At 43.1% G+C, this 13,594-nt stretch overlaps 1 protein-coding gene across 1 annotated transcript in view; it reads left to right on the plus strand.

The window, feature by feature from the left end:
• LOC141173162 (nicotinamide N-methyltransferase-like) overlaps positions 1-10,039 on the plus strand; it is a 49,491-nt gene extending 39,452 nt beyond the window's left edge. Inside the window, exons 3-4 of the mRNA XM_073657799.1 lie at positions 3,458-3,668; positions 8,854-10,039. Of these exons, the coding sequence (XP_073513900.1) occupies positions 3,458-3,668; positions 8,854-9,277 (635 nt within the window). The 3' untranslated portion in view covers positions 9,278-10,039. The remainder of the gene's footprint in view (positions 1-3,457; positions 3,669-8,853) is intronic.
• The last annotated feature ends 3,555 nt before the right edge of the window (positions 10,040-13,594 follow it).

Here is a 13,594-nt window from a genome sequence, read left to right on the forward strand (position 1 = left end):
GAATGGCAGATGACATGGGGGCAGAATGGAGATAACATGGGGCACAATGGGAGATGACATGGGGGCAGAATGAATGGTGATATGGGGCACAATGAGAGATGACACGGGGCAGAATGGAGATGATATGGGGGCAGAATGGGAGATGATATGGAGTTGAATGGAGATGACGTGGGGGCACAATGGAAAATGACGTGGGGGCACAATGGAAGATGACATCGGGGCAGAATGGGAGATGACATGGGGGGCAGAATGGGAGATGATCTGGGGGCAAAATGGGAGATGACATGTGGACCAAATGGAGAGACGACATGGGGGCTGAATGGAGAGGACTTTGGGACAGAATGGAGACATGACATGGAGGGAAGAATGGGAGATGACATGGAGGGAAGAATGGGAGATGACATGGGGGGCAGAATGGGATATAACATGGGGGCAGAATGGGAGATGACATGGGGACCGAATGGAGAGACGACATGGGGACCGAATGGAGACAAATAGGGGTGGAATGAATAGACATAGGGCAGAATAGTTAGACATAGGGCAGAATGGGAGATGACATGGGGGAAAATGGGAGATGACATGGGGCAGAATGGGAGATGACATAGGGACAGAATGGAAGACTACATGGGGCAGAATGGGAGATGACATGGGGTAGAATGGAAAATGACATGGGGCAGAATGGGAGATGACATGGGGCAGAATGGAAAATGACATGGGGGCACAATGGAAGATTACATGGGGGCAGAATGGGAGATTACATGGGGGGAAGAACGGAGATGACATGGGGGCAGAATGGGAGATGACATGGGGGCAGAATGGGAGATGACAGGAGGCAGAATGGAAGATGACATGGAGGCAGAATGGGAGATGACATGGGGCAGAATGGAAAATGACATGGGGGCACAATAGAAGATGACATGGGGGGCAGAATGGAGAGACGACATGGGGGAAGAATGGAGACAAATAGGGGTGGAATGAATACACATATGGTGGAATGGATAGACATGGGGCCGAATGGGAGATGACATGGGGCACAATGGGAGATGACATGGGGGCAGAATGGGAGATGACATGGGGCAGAATGGAAAATGACATGGCAGAATGGGAGATGACATGGGGCAGAATGGAAAATGACATGGGGGCACAGTGGAAGATGACATGGGGCAGAATGGGAGATTACATGGGGCAGAATGGAGATGGCTTGGGGACAGAATTGAGACAAATAGGGGCAGAATGGATAGACATGGGGCAGAATGGCAGATGACATGGGGTGGGGGCAGAATGAGAGATGACATGGGGCAGATTGAAAATGACATGGGGCAGAATGGAGACAAATAGCGGCAGAATGGAGTGACATGGGGGCAGAATGGAGATTATATGGGGGCATAATGGTGAAAAATAGGGTCAGAATGGAGAGACATGGGGGCAGAATGGAGACATGGGTCAGAATGGGAGATGACATGGGGCAGAATGGGAGATGACATCGGGCAGAATGGAGACAAATAGGGGCAGAATGGAGAGACATGGGGGCAGAATGGAAATAATATGGGGACAGAATGGAGACAAATATAAGCAGAATGGAGAGGCATAGTGGCAGAATGGAGAGACATGGGGGCAGAAAGGAAAGACATGGGGGCAGAATGGAGAGACGACATGGGGACAGAATGGGAGATGACATGGGGGCAGAATGGGAGATGACATGAAGGCGGAATGGAAGATGACATCGGGGCAGAATGGGAGATGACATCGCTGCAGAATGGGAGATGACATCGGGGCAGAATGGAAACAAACAGGGGCAGAATGGAGACAAATAGGGGCAGAATGGAGATGACATGGGGCAGAATGGAGACAAATAGAGGCAGAATGGAGAGACGGGGGCAGAATGGAGACAAATAGGACCAGAAAGGAGAGACATGGAGGCAGAATGGAGAGACATTGGAGCAGAATGGGAGATGACATGAAGGCAGAATGGAAGATGACATGAGGCAGAATGGGAGATGACATCAGGGCAGAATGGAAACAAATAGAGGCAGAATGGAGAGACATGGGGCAGAATGGAGATGATATGGGGGCAGAATGAAGACAAATATGGATAGAAAGGGGAGACATGGGGGCAGAATGGAAGATAATATGGGGCAGAATGGGAGATGACATGGGGCAGAATGGGAGATGACATGGGGCAGAAGGGGAGATGACATGGGGGCAGAATGGGAGATGACATGGGGCAGAATGGGAGATGACATGGGGGCAGGATGGGAGGTGACATGGGGCAAAATGGGAGATGACATGGGGGCAGTATGGGAGATGACATGGGATCGAATGGAGATGACTTGGGGGCAGGAGACAAATAGGGGCAGAATGGATAGACACGGGGCAGAATGGGAGATGACATGGTGGGAGAATGGGAGATGATATGAGGGCAGAATGGGAAATAACAAGAGGGCAGAATGGGAGATGACATGGGGCAGAATAGAGAAAAATAGGCGGAATTTGTTCCTTGTATGTAGTATTATTTGGTGAAGTGATGGTAATATGAGGTTCGGTCATGGTGTGATGGTATTTACCCCTTGTATGTTGTATTATTCAGTCACTATCTTGTAATATGTGGTCTGGTCATGGTGTGGTGGTATTTGTTCCTTGTATTTGGTATTATTTGGTCACTATGTGATGGTAACATATGGTCTGGTCATAGTGTGACGGTATTTGTCCCTTGTATGTGGTATTATTCGGTCACTATGTGGTGGTAATATGTGGTCTGGTCATGGTGTGACAGTATTTGTTCCTTGTATGTGGTATTATTGGGCCATTATGTGGTGGTAATATGTGGTCTGGTCATGATGGGATGGCATATGATCCCTTGTATGTGATATTAATGGTCATTTTTAAAAAAATGTATGTGATCCATTCCCATAAAGAAAAATATAACTAAAAAGAGTATTGGGTATTATAAGAAATGTTTAATAGGTTAGAGTAGAGTAGGGCCAGAAGAGTCTACCTTGTTGTGGTGGCGGCCTAAAATCTCTTTTGGACAAAACACAAGGTTCGAGAGGAGGAGGCGGAGCTGGGGTGGAGACGGAGCTATGGTGGAGCCTGGGCAAATGTTGCCAGTATGGGGCCCTGAAATTTCTAGTGGCAGCCCTGCATGTGTATAATCCCAATAAATAAATGGTCTATATCTTGTGGATCCATGAAAATATAGATATTGCATAGGCTGGTGGAGAAAACAGTAACAAGTTGTTGATCTTGTTCAACCACAAAGTCAAAAAGGTAAATTTGATCACCCTAATGAATTTTCAGAAGAAGTGAAGCTATTTTTTGTCTCCATAGTGGTAATAGGAAGCAATAAAAATTCAAAATAATTTATTGAGCCAACATATACTACCTAAGATAGATGAGGTTTTGTTAAATAAAATAGAAAATTGGAAATATTTTAAACTGGAGTTTTCTCTGTTCACAGGTTTGGTTAGTGGAAAAACCCTGATAGACTTCAGTATTGGTCCTATTATCATGCACCTTATTTCGGTCTGTGAGTTCTTCGAAGAAATTTCAATGATAAAAGTTAATGATGCCTCCATTAAAGAGATTGAACTGTGGAAAAACAAAGATCCCAAGGCCTTTGACTGGACACAAACTTCAAAACTCTTCATGGAGTTAAAACAGTTATGCAGGTCTAGTATGATATATAATTCCTTTCTCCATTGTTTTTTACAACTGTATGACCCAACATACAGATGGGCAATCAATGAGTTACGGATGATGTTCTGGGGGTCAGAGGCATTTAGCAGGATGAAGAAAGGAATCGTAAAGGGATGGTCCAGTACATAAAATGCCCTATCTATCTTTACATCCTAATAATTTTTGAACTTACCTTTATTATAAAATACTTTACAGTTCTCCCTCTCTAGATAATCCCTAAATGCTATTTTTTTTCTCACTTCAATTCTTGTGATGTTTCATTTTAGCAGAGTCTCAGACAGGACATTACAGGAGGCTGGGGCTGCAATCACTTCCCTGCAGTGTCTATCGCCCCCCCTGGGACAGGACTTCATCAGGGGGCAGCGCTGAAGCTACTTACTACAGTTTCTTGCATTACCACCCTCTGAAGATGCCCTGGAACCATGACAATGACAATAGAATCCATGGGAGATGTGATTGCAGTGCCAGCACTCAGTTCTATCTCTGATGCTGCAGCTTCTAATTGTAAAAGAAGACGTTGTCCGAAGGCAGAGATAGAAGCAGTGAGTAACACTAGCACTGCCCCATAGCTTCTAGCATCAACCTCAAATGAATCATCATCAGGGGGCAGTGAGAGAAGCAGTAAGTGACAACAGCACTGCCCCACAAATTCTTGCACTGCCTTCAAATGAATTATCATCAGGGGTGGAGATAGAAGCAGTGAGTGACACCAATGATGCCCCCGATGGCAATTCATTTGAGGGCAGTGCTAGAAGCTGTGGGGCAGTGCTGAAACACTCACTTCTTCTTTCTTCATCCCCTGAAGACAACCTTACAGATTTACAAGATGCGGTGGTGGAGATAGAGGCTGAGAGCGGGCCCTGCACTCACATCTCCCACAGATTCTAACGCCATGAATATCAATTCAGAACATCGTCAAAGGACAGTGATGCAAGAAACTGTAGTAAGAACCTGCAGCACTGCCCTCTGATCAGTGTTGCCAACCATCCAAATATTTCAGGACCTTCTGTAAAAATTGGTAACTTTTTTGCCTTGTCCATAAAAAAAACTTAAAGAATCTGTGATTTTTTTTTGAGGCCGGAGAAGCTGAATATAGTAGCATCATTTTGGACCACATATTACTTTGGGATTTCTTTTTATTGCATATTGTTTAATTAATGAGCTGACCGATAAATTTGATTTCAGCTGTTACAATATTTTTTTTCTTTAATGCTTTATCTTTATGGGTGAATTAATTTTATATTTTGAAAAATTGGACTGTTATGGATGTCCAATACTACATACCAACATACTAAACATACTATATATATGTGTATATATATATATATATATATATATATATATATATATATACAGTACAGACCAAAAGTTTGGAAACACCTTCTCATTTAAAGATTTTTTTGTATTTTTATGACTATGAAAATTGTACATTCACACTGAAGGCATCAAAACTATGAATTAACACATGTGGAATTATATACTTAACAAAAAAGTGTGAAACAACTGAAAATATGTCTTATATTCTAGGTTTTTCAAAGTAGCCACCTTTTGCTTTGATGACTGCTTTGTACACTCTTGGCATTCTCTTGATGAGCTTCAAGAGGTAGTCACCGGAAATGGTTTACACTTCACATGTGTGCCCTGTCAGGTTTAATAAGTGGGATTTCTTTCCTTATAAATGGGGTTAGGACCATCAGTTGTGTTGTGCAGAAGTCTGGTGGATACACAGCTGATAGCCCTACTGAATAGACTGTTAAAATTTGTATTATGGCAAGAAAAAATGCAGCTAAGTAAAGAAAAATGAGTGGCCATCATTACTTTAAGAAATGAAGGTCAGTCAGTCCGAAAAATTGAGAAAACTTTGAAAGTGTCCCCAAGTGCAGTTGCAAAAACCATCAAGCGCTACAAAGAAACTGGCTCACATGAGGACCGCCCCAGGAAAGTAAGACCAAGAGTAACCTCTGCTTCTGAGGATAAGTTTATTCAAGTCACCAGCCTCAGAAATCGCAGGTTAACAGCAGCTCAGATTAGAGACCAGGTCAATGCCACACAGAGTTCTAGCAGCAGACACATCTCTTCAACAATTGTTAAGAGGAGACTTTGTGCAGCAGGCCTTCATGGTAAAATAGCTGCTAGTAAACCACTGCTAAGGACAAGCAACAAGCAGAAGAAACTTGTTTGGCCTAAAGAACACAAGGAATGGACATTAGACCAGTGGAAATCTGTGCTTTTGTCTGAAGAGTCCAAATTTGAGATCTTTGGCTCCAACCACCGTGTCTTTGTGAGACGCAGAAAAGGTGAACGGATGGACTCTACATGGATGGTTCCCACCGTGAAGCATGGAGAAGGAGGTGTGATGGTGAGGGGGTGCTTTGCTGGTGACACTGTTGGGGATTTATTCAAAATTGAAGGCATACTGAACCAGCATGGCTACCACAGCATCTTGCAGCGGCCTGCTATTCCATCCGGTTTGCATTTAGCTGGACCATCATTTATTTTTCAACAGGACAATGACCCCAAACTCACCTCCAGGCTGTGTAAGGGTATTTGACCAAAAGGGAGAGTGATGGGGTGCTACGCCAGATGACCTGGCCTCCACAGTCACCAGACCTGAACCCAATCGAGATGGTTTGGGGTGAGCTGGACCGCAGAGTGAAGGCAAAAGGGCCAACAAGTGCTAAGCATCTCTGGGAACTCCTTCAAGATTGTTGGAAAGCCATTTCCGGTGACTACCTCTTGAAGCTCATCAAGAGAATGCCAAGAGTGTACAAAGCAGTCATCAAAGCAAAAGGTGGCTACTTTGAAGAACTTAGAATATAAGACATATTTTCAGTTGTTTCACACTTTTTTGTTAAGTATATAATTCCACATGTGTTAATTCATAGTTTTGATGCCTTCAGTGTGAATATACAATTTTTATTGTCATTAAAATACAGAAAAATCTTTAAATGAGAAGGTGTGTTCAAACTTTTGGTCTGTCCTGTAACTCCAAGTAAATTAAACTTCTGTGAAATAAAACTGTCAACTTAGGAAGCAACACTGATTGACAATCAATTTCACATGCTGTTGTGCAAATGGAATAGATAATAGATGGAAATTATTGGCAATTATCAAGAAACACTAAATAAAGGAGTGGTTCTGCAGGTGGGGACCACAGACCACATCTCAGTACTAATGCTTTCTAGCTGATGTTTTGGTCACTTATGAATGTTGGTTGTGCTTTCACACTCGTGGTAGCATGAGACGTACTCTACAACCCACAGAAGTTGCTCATGTAGTGCAGCTCATCCAGGATGGCACATCAATGCAAGCTGTGGCAAGAAGGTTTGCTGTGTCTGTTAGCGTAATGTCCAGAGGCTGGAGGCGCTAACAGGAGACAGGCCAGTACACCAGGAGACGTGGAGGGGGCTGTAGGAGGGCAACAACCAAGCAGCAGGACTGCTACCTCCGCCTTTGTGCAAGGAGGAACAGGAGGAGCACTGCCAGAGCCCAGCAAAATGACCTCCAGCAGGCCACAAATGTGCATGTGTCTGCACAAACGATTAGAAACCGACTCCATGAGGGTGGTATGAGGGACTGAAGTCCACAGATGGGGGTTGTGCTCACAGCCCAACACCGTGCAGGACGCTTGGCATTTGCCACAGAACACCAGGATTAGAAAAGTCGCCACTGGCGCCCTGTGCTCTTCATAGATGCAAGCAGGTTCACACTGAGCACAGACATGATAGAGTCTGGAGGCGCCGTAGAGAGCGATCTGCTGGCTGCAACATCCTTCAGAATGACCACTTTGGCAGTGGGTCAGTAATGCTGTGGGGTGGCATTTCTTTGGAGGACCGCACAGCCCTCCATGTGCTCGCCAGAGGTAGCCTAACTGCTATTAGGTACCGAGATGAGATCCTCAGACCCCTTGTGAGACCATAAGCTGGTTCGGTTGGCCCTGGGTTCCTCCTAATGCAGGATAATGCCAGACCTCATGTGGCTGGAGTGTGTCAGCAGTTCCTGCAAGATGAAGGCATTGAATCTATGGACTGGCCCGCCTGTTCCCCAGACCTGAATCCGATTGAGCACATCTGGGACATCATGTCTCGTTCCATCCACCAACGTCACGGTGCACCACAGACTGTCCAGGAGTTGGCGGATGCTTTAGTCCAGGTCTGGGAGGAGATTCCACAGGAGACAATAAGCAACCTCATCAGAAGCATGCCCAGGCGTAGTAGGGAGGTCATACAGGCACGTGGAGGCCACACACAATACTGAGCCTCATTTTGACTTGTTTTAAGGACATTACATCAAAGTTGGATCAGCCTGTAGTGTGTTTTTCCACTTTAATTTTGGGGGTGACTCCAAATCCAGGCCTCCATTGGTTAATAAATTTGATTTCCATTGATGATTTTTGTGTGATTTTGTTGTCAGCACATTCAACTTTGTACAGAACAAAGTATTCAATTAGAATATTTCATTCATTCAGGTCGAGGATGTGTTATTTGAGTGTTCCCTTTATTTTTTTGAGCAGTGTATATATATATATATATATATATATATATAGTTTATTTTCATTTTCATTACTTTTGATTTGGAGAAAGAGGGATGATTTGATGATTTTAACTTTTAGTTAGTTTACTTTGTTTTATGTTGTTTTTAACTTTTGCTTTTTACATTAATTATTCGATAGCTTGTGCAGTAAACTACCACACTTTAGTATTGTATTATAATAAGTATATATTTAATTTTCTCCATTGAAGCCCAGCCACAGGTGTTTGTTATTCTATGGAAGCCTATAGGGTAAAAAATATGACTTTTGGCAAACCCCATTAACTTTATAATTATATCTATTGTCAATTTTTAAGAGCAAAAACATCAAGCATCCTTTTTGTTGTGTTTTTTTTATTTCCTGAATACATATTTTACCTCAGAATTGAGGGTTTTGATAATGACTGATTAATTCTGTCAGAAAAAGAAGCAGATTTCTCAAATAAGATATATTACAAAATTGCTTATTTTCACGTGTACTACTGATTTATGAAATAAAAATTAAAATGACGGTTACTTTTTAAGCAGAAATCACTGAGAGTTTCTACACATAAGATTGCAGGTGTAGTTGAATTGTCTTTGATCAAGCGCTAATTACTAATATCATGAAATGTTTGTATTTTACAGCGATGGGTGGGAAGAAGAAGAGGAAATTCTAAGAGGGAAAATAAAGGAGATTTTAAAATTGGACCTTTGCAATGATGATCTTTTGAACTCACTGTCAAAGTTTGACTGTGCCACGAGTGTTTGGGGTCTGGAAGCGATCAGCAAGGACCACAAGGATTATAGAAGAAACCTGAGGAAACTCAACAATTTAATCAAAATCGGAGGATATCTGTTATGTTATGCAGATGTTAATGCTTCCTATTTTAAAATTGGAAATGACAAGTTTCACTTGTTACCCTGTGATGAAAGTTTCTATAGGAAGGTGATAAGTGAGGAAGGGTTTGAAATAAAGCATTATGAGAATCTGGAAAAAATAATGATCTCTGGCGCTGTTGACCATGAGAATGTGGTGTTCATCGTTGCCCAGAAAGTCAGGGAGACCTAGAACTGGGGACGTCATCGCCATGAATGTATTTCTGTAGAGGTATCTTCTGCTTCTGCTATAAGCTATGAAATAGTCCATGTTATTAATCATGAAAAATGTGTTTCATCCAAGAAATATTACACAATCGATTATTTGCATTAACACTTTCACTAGATGTAGTTACTCACTATTAAGAACTTGTGCTTCAATCCAAGAACTTGAACCCAAGATACTCTCATACTAAAGCAAAAAGTGCATGGCCAATTTGTAATAATCACCTTAGTGGCTTCGTTGCACAGTGCGTGCACAGTGTGTGCTGTCAGGATTCTCCGTTGCTGGGAGTGGGCAGTCATATGTCTGCAAGTATGCGATTTGCATACTTCCAGCAGCTTTATGACTAGATGTTGCCAGCCTTGCTCAATCCACTTGTGTTGAGTGCGGCGTGTGCATCTAGTTGGCATGTGTCCGCATAAATGCAAATCGTATAATTGCGGTCAAGCAATCGTCTGCTCCCGACACTGGAGGATCCTGACATCGCGCACACTGCACACTGTGAGGAGTCATGGAGAGTTACTGTAGACTTGAATTTCAAGCTTGGACAATTCCTTTAAGCATAACTAATAAATTAGGGGACAATCTCTTTAAAGCTAATTTATAGGATAAGCAGACACATCATGTCTAGTTTAGTTCTGGAGTTTAACATTTTATTTTCTAGTTCTGATAAGTTATTATTTTCCACAAGCTTTTATAATGTTGCTGAATTAATGGACCATAAAGTGTGATATAAATACTGTTTATTTCTCTCCATGTTCAATTCTAATACAATAAATTGTATGAATTCAAAGCATTGCGGGTATTTACTACTAAACAGAGAACTTTATTTTGACCTTCTTTACATAAGCCTTCGACCCATATAAAGGATATATACAGACACATGTAATGTGCAATATGCTGAATTTTATGAAATGTATTCATGAATTTTATTCAGTGTGCTCTCAGTGGTAGTCATGTGAATACTCCAGTGTCTCAATACTGAATGGGTTGTTCTCTCTGTCCTCTACACAAGAAATCTCAGCACTAATTCAACCAATCAGCTAAGTAAATCCACAGTTTTAGGCTTCATACACACGTCCGCGTTGCACGTGTGTCATGCTCCTGGATTTGACTCCTTGAGTTTGCGTTATGTGATTGGCTTCTCTTTCTGCTGAGCTACAGGAGACATACCTAACTTTTCTCTTGGAGTTTGGATTCTGCTTTTCTGGCTGCAGTCTGCTTAGCTTAATACAGGTGTTTTCATTTGTGTGCATGTCACCTTTGGGGTGCAGATTTATATTCTGTCCCCCTGCTGGCATTTCCTGCTGGTGGTAGATTCATTTGGATGTTCTGACATCTTATTGATGTTTGATGCCAGTCTGTGAGATTCCAGCTAAGGGTTTTTGCTTTGCCATTTCTTTGCTATACTTTGCACTTATCTTCTTTTTATCATTAGGAAGTAGTTAGTATATTTATTAACAGTGCTTGCTTTATTCTTTGTTTGGCATTTCATCATTTACTTTACTCACTCTGGGATCTTTCCTTTCTTTAGCACACTTCTCTTCTAGAAGGTAATCCACACTTTGCTCTGCCCTCCAGTTCTTTAGGAGGAACAGAAGCAACTCATCAGCCTCTTAGACAGTTTTGGCCAGAGTCGCCATCTCCTAGTCTGTGGTTAGGTCTATCTCTGCACCCTCAGGGACTGTGGAGTCAGGATATCTAGTCTGTTCAATTACCAGAAGGGTCAGTTGCAGTTTTTAGTGAATAAACAATTTTCACAAGTGAGTCGCTACACAGGCATAGCTGTATTAGGAGCTGTTAGGAGCATTCAGGTTGTTCTGAGTGTGGGCGAAATTGTGTTATCTTATGGTGCCAACCTCTGCAGTCAGGTAGGGATAGACCAGGGTCAGAGAAGGGCTTTTACTAGTCTAAACAGGGATCTATCAGGTTCAGGTATTTGTCCCCCTGGTTTGCACACTGCTCTAAAAAATAAAGAGAACACACGAATAACACATCCTAGATCTGAATGAATGAAATATTCTCATTGAATACTTTGTTCTGTACAAAGTTGAATGTGCTGACAACAAACTCACACAAAAATCATCAAAGGAAATCAAATTTATTAACCAATGGAGACCTGGATTTGGGTTACCCCCAAAATTAAAGTGGAAAAACACACTACAGGCTTATCCAACTTTGATGCAATGTCCTTAAAACAAGTCAAAATGAGGCTCAGTGTTGTGTGTGGTCTCCACGTGCCTGTATGACCTCCCTACAATGCCTGGGCATGCTCCTGATGAGGTTGCGGATGGTCTCCTGTGGGATCTCTTCCCAGACCTGGACCTAATGGCAGTCAGGCTACCTCTGGTGAGCACATGGAGGGCTGTGCGGCCCTCCAAAGAAATGCCACCCCACACCATTACTGACCCACTGCCAAAACAGGTCATGCTGAAGGATATTGCAGGCATCAGATTGCTCTCCATGGCGTCTCCAGACTATGTCACGTCTGTCACATGTGCTAAGTGTGAACCTGCTTTCAGAATATAACTCCAAGCATATCAAACTTCTGTGAAATCAAACTGTCCACTTAGGAAGCAACAGTAATTGACAATCAATTTCACATGCTGTTGTGCAAATGGAATAGACAATGGATGGAAATTATTGGCAATTATCAAAACAAATTCAATAAAGGAGTGGTTCTGCAGGTGGGGACCACAGACCACATCTCAGTACCAATGCTTTCTGGCTGATCTTTTGGTCACTTTTGAATGTTGGTTGTGCTTTCACACTTGTGGTAGCATGAGACGGACTATACAACCCACAGAAGTTGCTCAGGTAATGTAGCTCATCCAGGATGCGACATCTATGCGAGCTGTGGCAAGAAGGTTTGTTGTGTCTGTCAGCGTAGTGTCCAGAAGCTTGAGACAGGCCAGTACACCAGGAGACATGGAGGGGGCCGTAGGAGGGCAACAACCAAGCAGCAGGACCGCCTTTGTGCAAGGAGGAACAGGAGGAACACTGCCAGAGCCCAGAAAAAATTACCTCCAGCAGGCCACAAATGTGCATGTGTCTGCACAAATGGTTAGAAACCGACTCCATGAAGGTGGTATGAAAGCCCGACGTCCACAGATGGGATTGTGCTCATAGCTCAACATCATGCAGGACGCTTGGCATTGTCCACAGAACATCAGCATTGGCAAAGTCGCCACTGGCGCCCTGTGCTCTTCACAGATGAAAGCAAGTTCACACTAAGCACAAATGAGATCCTCAGACCCCATGTGAGACCATATGCTGGTGCAGTTGGCCCTGGGTTCCTCCTAATGCAGGACAATGCCAGTCCTCATGTGGCTGAAGTGTGTCAGCAGTTCCTGCAAGATGAAGGCATTGAAGCTATGGACCGGCCCACCCGTTCCCCAGACCTGAATCCGATTGAGCACATCTGGGACATCATGTCTCGCTCCATCCACTAATGTCACATTCGTTGCACCACAGACTGTCCAGGATTTGGCGGATGCTTTAGTCAAGGTTTGGGAGGAGATCCCACAGGAGACCATCGCAACCTTACCAAGAGCATGCCTAGGCATTGTAGGGAGGTCATACAGGCACGTGGAGGTCACAAACAATACTGAACCTCATTTTGACTTGTTTTAAGGACATTACATCAAAGTTGGATCAGCCTGTAGTGTGTTTTTCCACTTTAATTTTGGGGGTGACTCCAAATTCAGGCCTCGATTGGTTAATAAATTTGATTTCCATTGATGATTTTTGTGTGATTTTGTTGTCAGCACATTCAACTTTGAACAGAACAAAGTATTCAATGAGAATATTTCATTCATTCAGATCTAGGATGTGTTGAGTGTTCCCCTTATTTTTTTGAGCAGTGTACATTATTTTTCATCTTTTGGCACATTTTCCATTTCTTGCAGGATGCAGCCAGACCCTTTATTGCTGGGTGGGTGAATTGGGGTGTCTGTCCTGTGTGGTGCACGTATACAGTGCCGGGCAGTCCGCTCAATTTAAAATTATGGGCACTATTAATAGGCTTGTAAGCCGGACAAAGTCCACCACACCTATCTGTGTGACTGGCGTACTATATAAGCTGCATTTGTGTGCATTGGTAATACTACACAGCCACTCATATATCTGCCAATTCACAGAGGGGGTGGCTGTCGTATCAGTATTTCGCACCTGTGCGGCCCCCGTCTTTATTATAAGAGTCTGCCGTGTCCTGCTTGTGCTTTGGTAATCTGACCTGGTGTTGTTAAGGCTGTTTTTTTCCTGTGATGTTTTTTTTTTATTTTTGTC

This window comes from Phyllobates terribilis, unplaced genomic scaffold (assembly GCF_046119375.1).
Source record: "Phyllobates terribilis strain yellow unplaced genomic scaffold, ASM4611937v1 Scaffold_1__5_contigs__length_1240528914, whole genome shotgun sequence".
In the NCBI taxonomy this organism is placed as follows: domain Eukaryota; kingdom Metazoa; phylum Chordata; class Amphibia; order Anura; family Dendrobatidae; genus Phyllobates; species Phyllobates terribilis.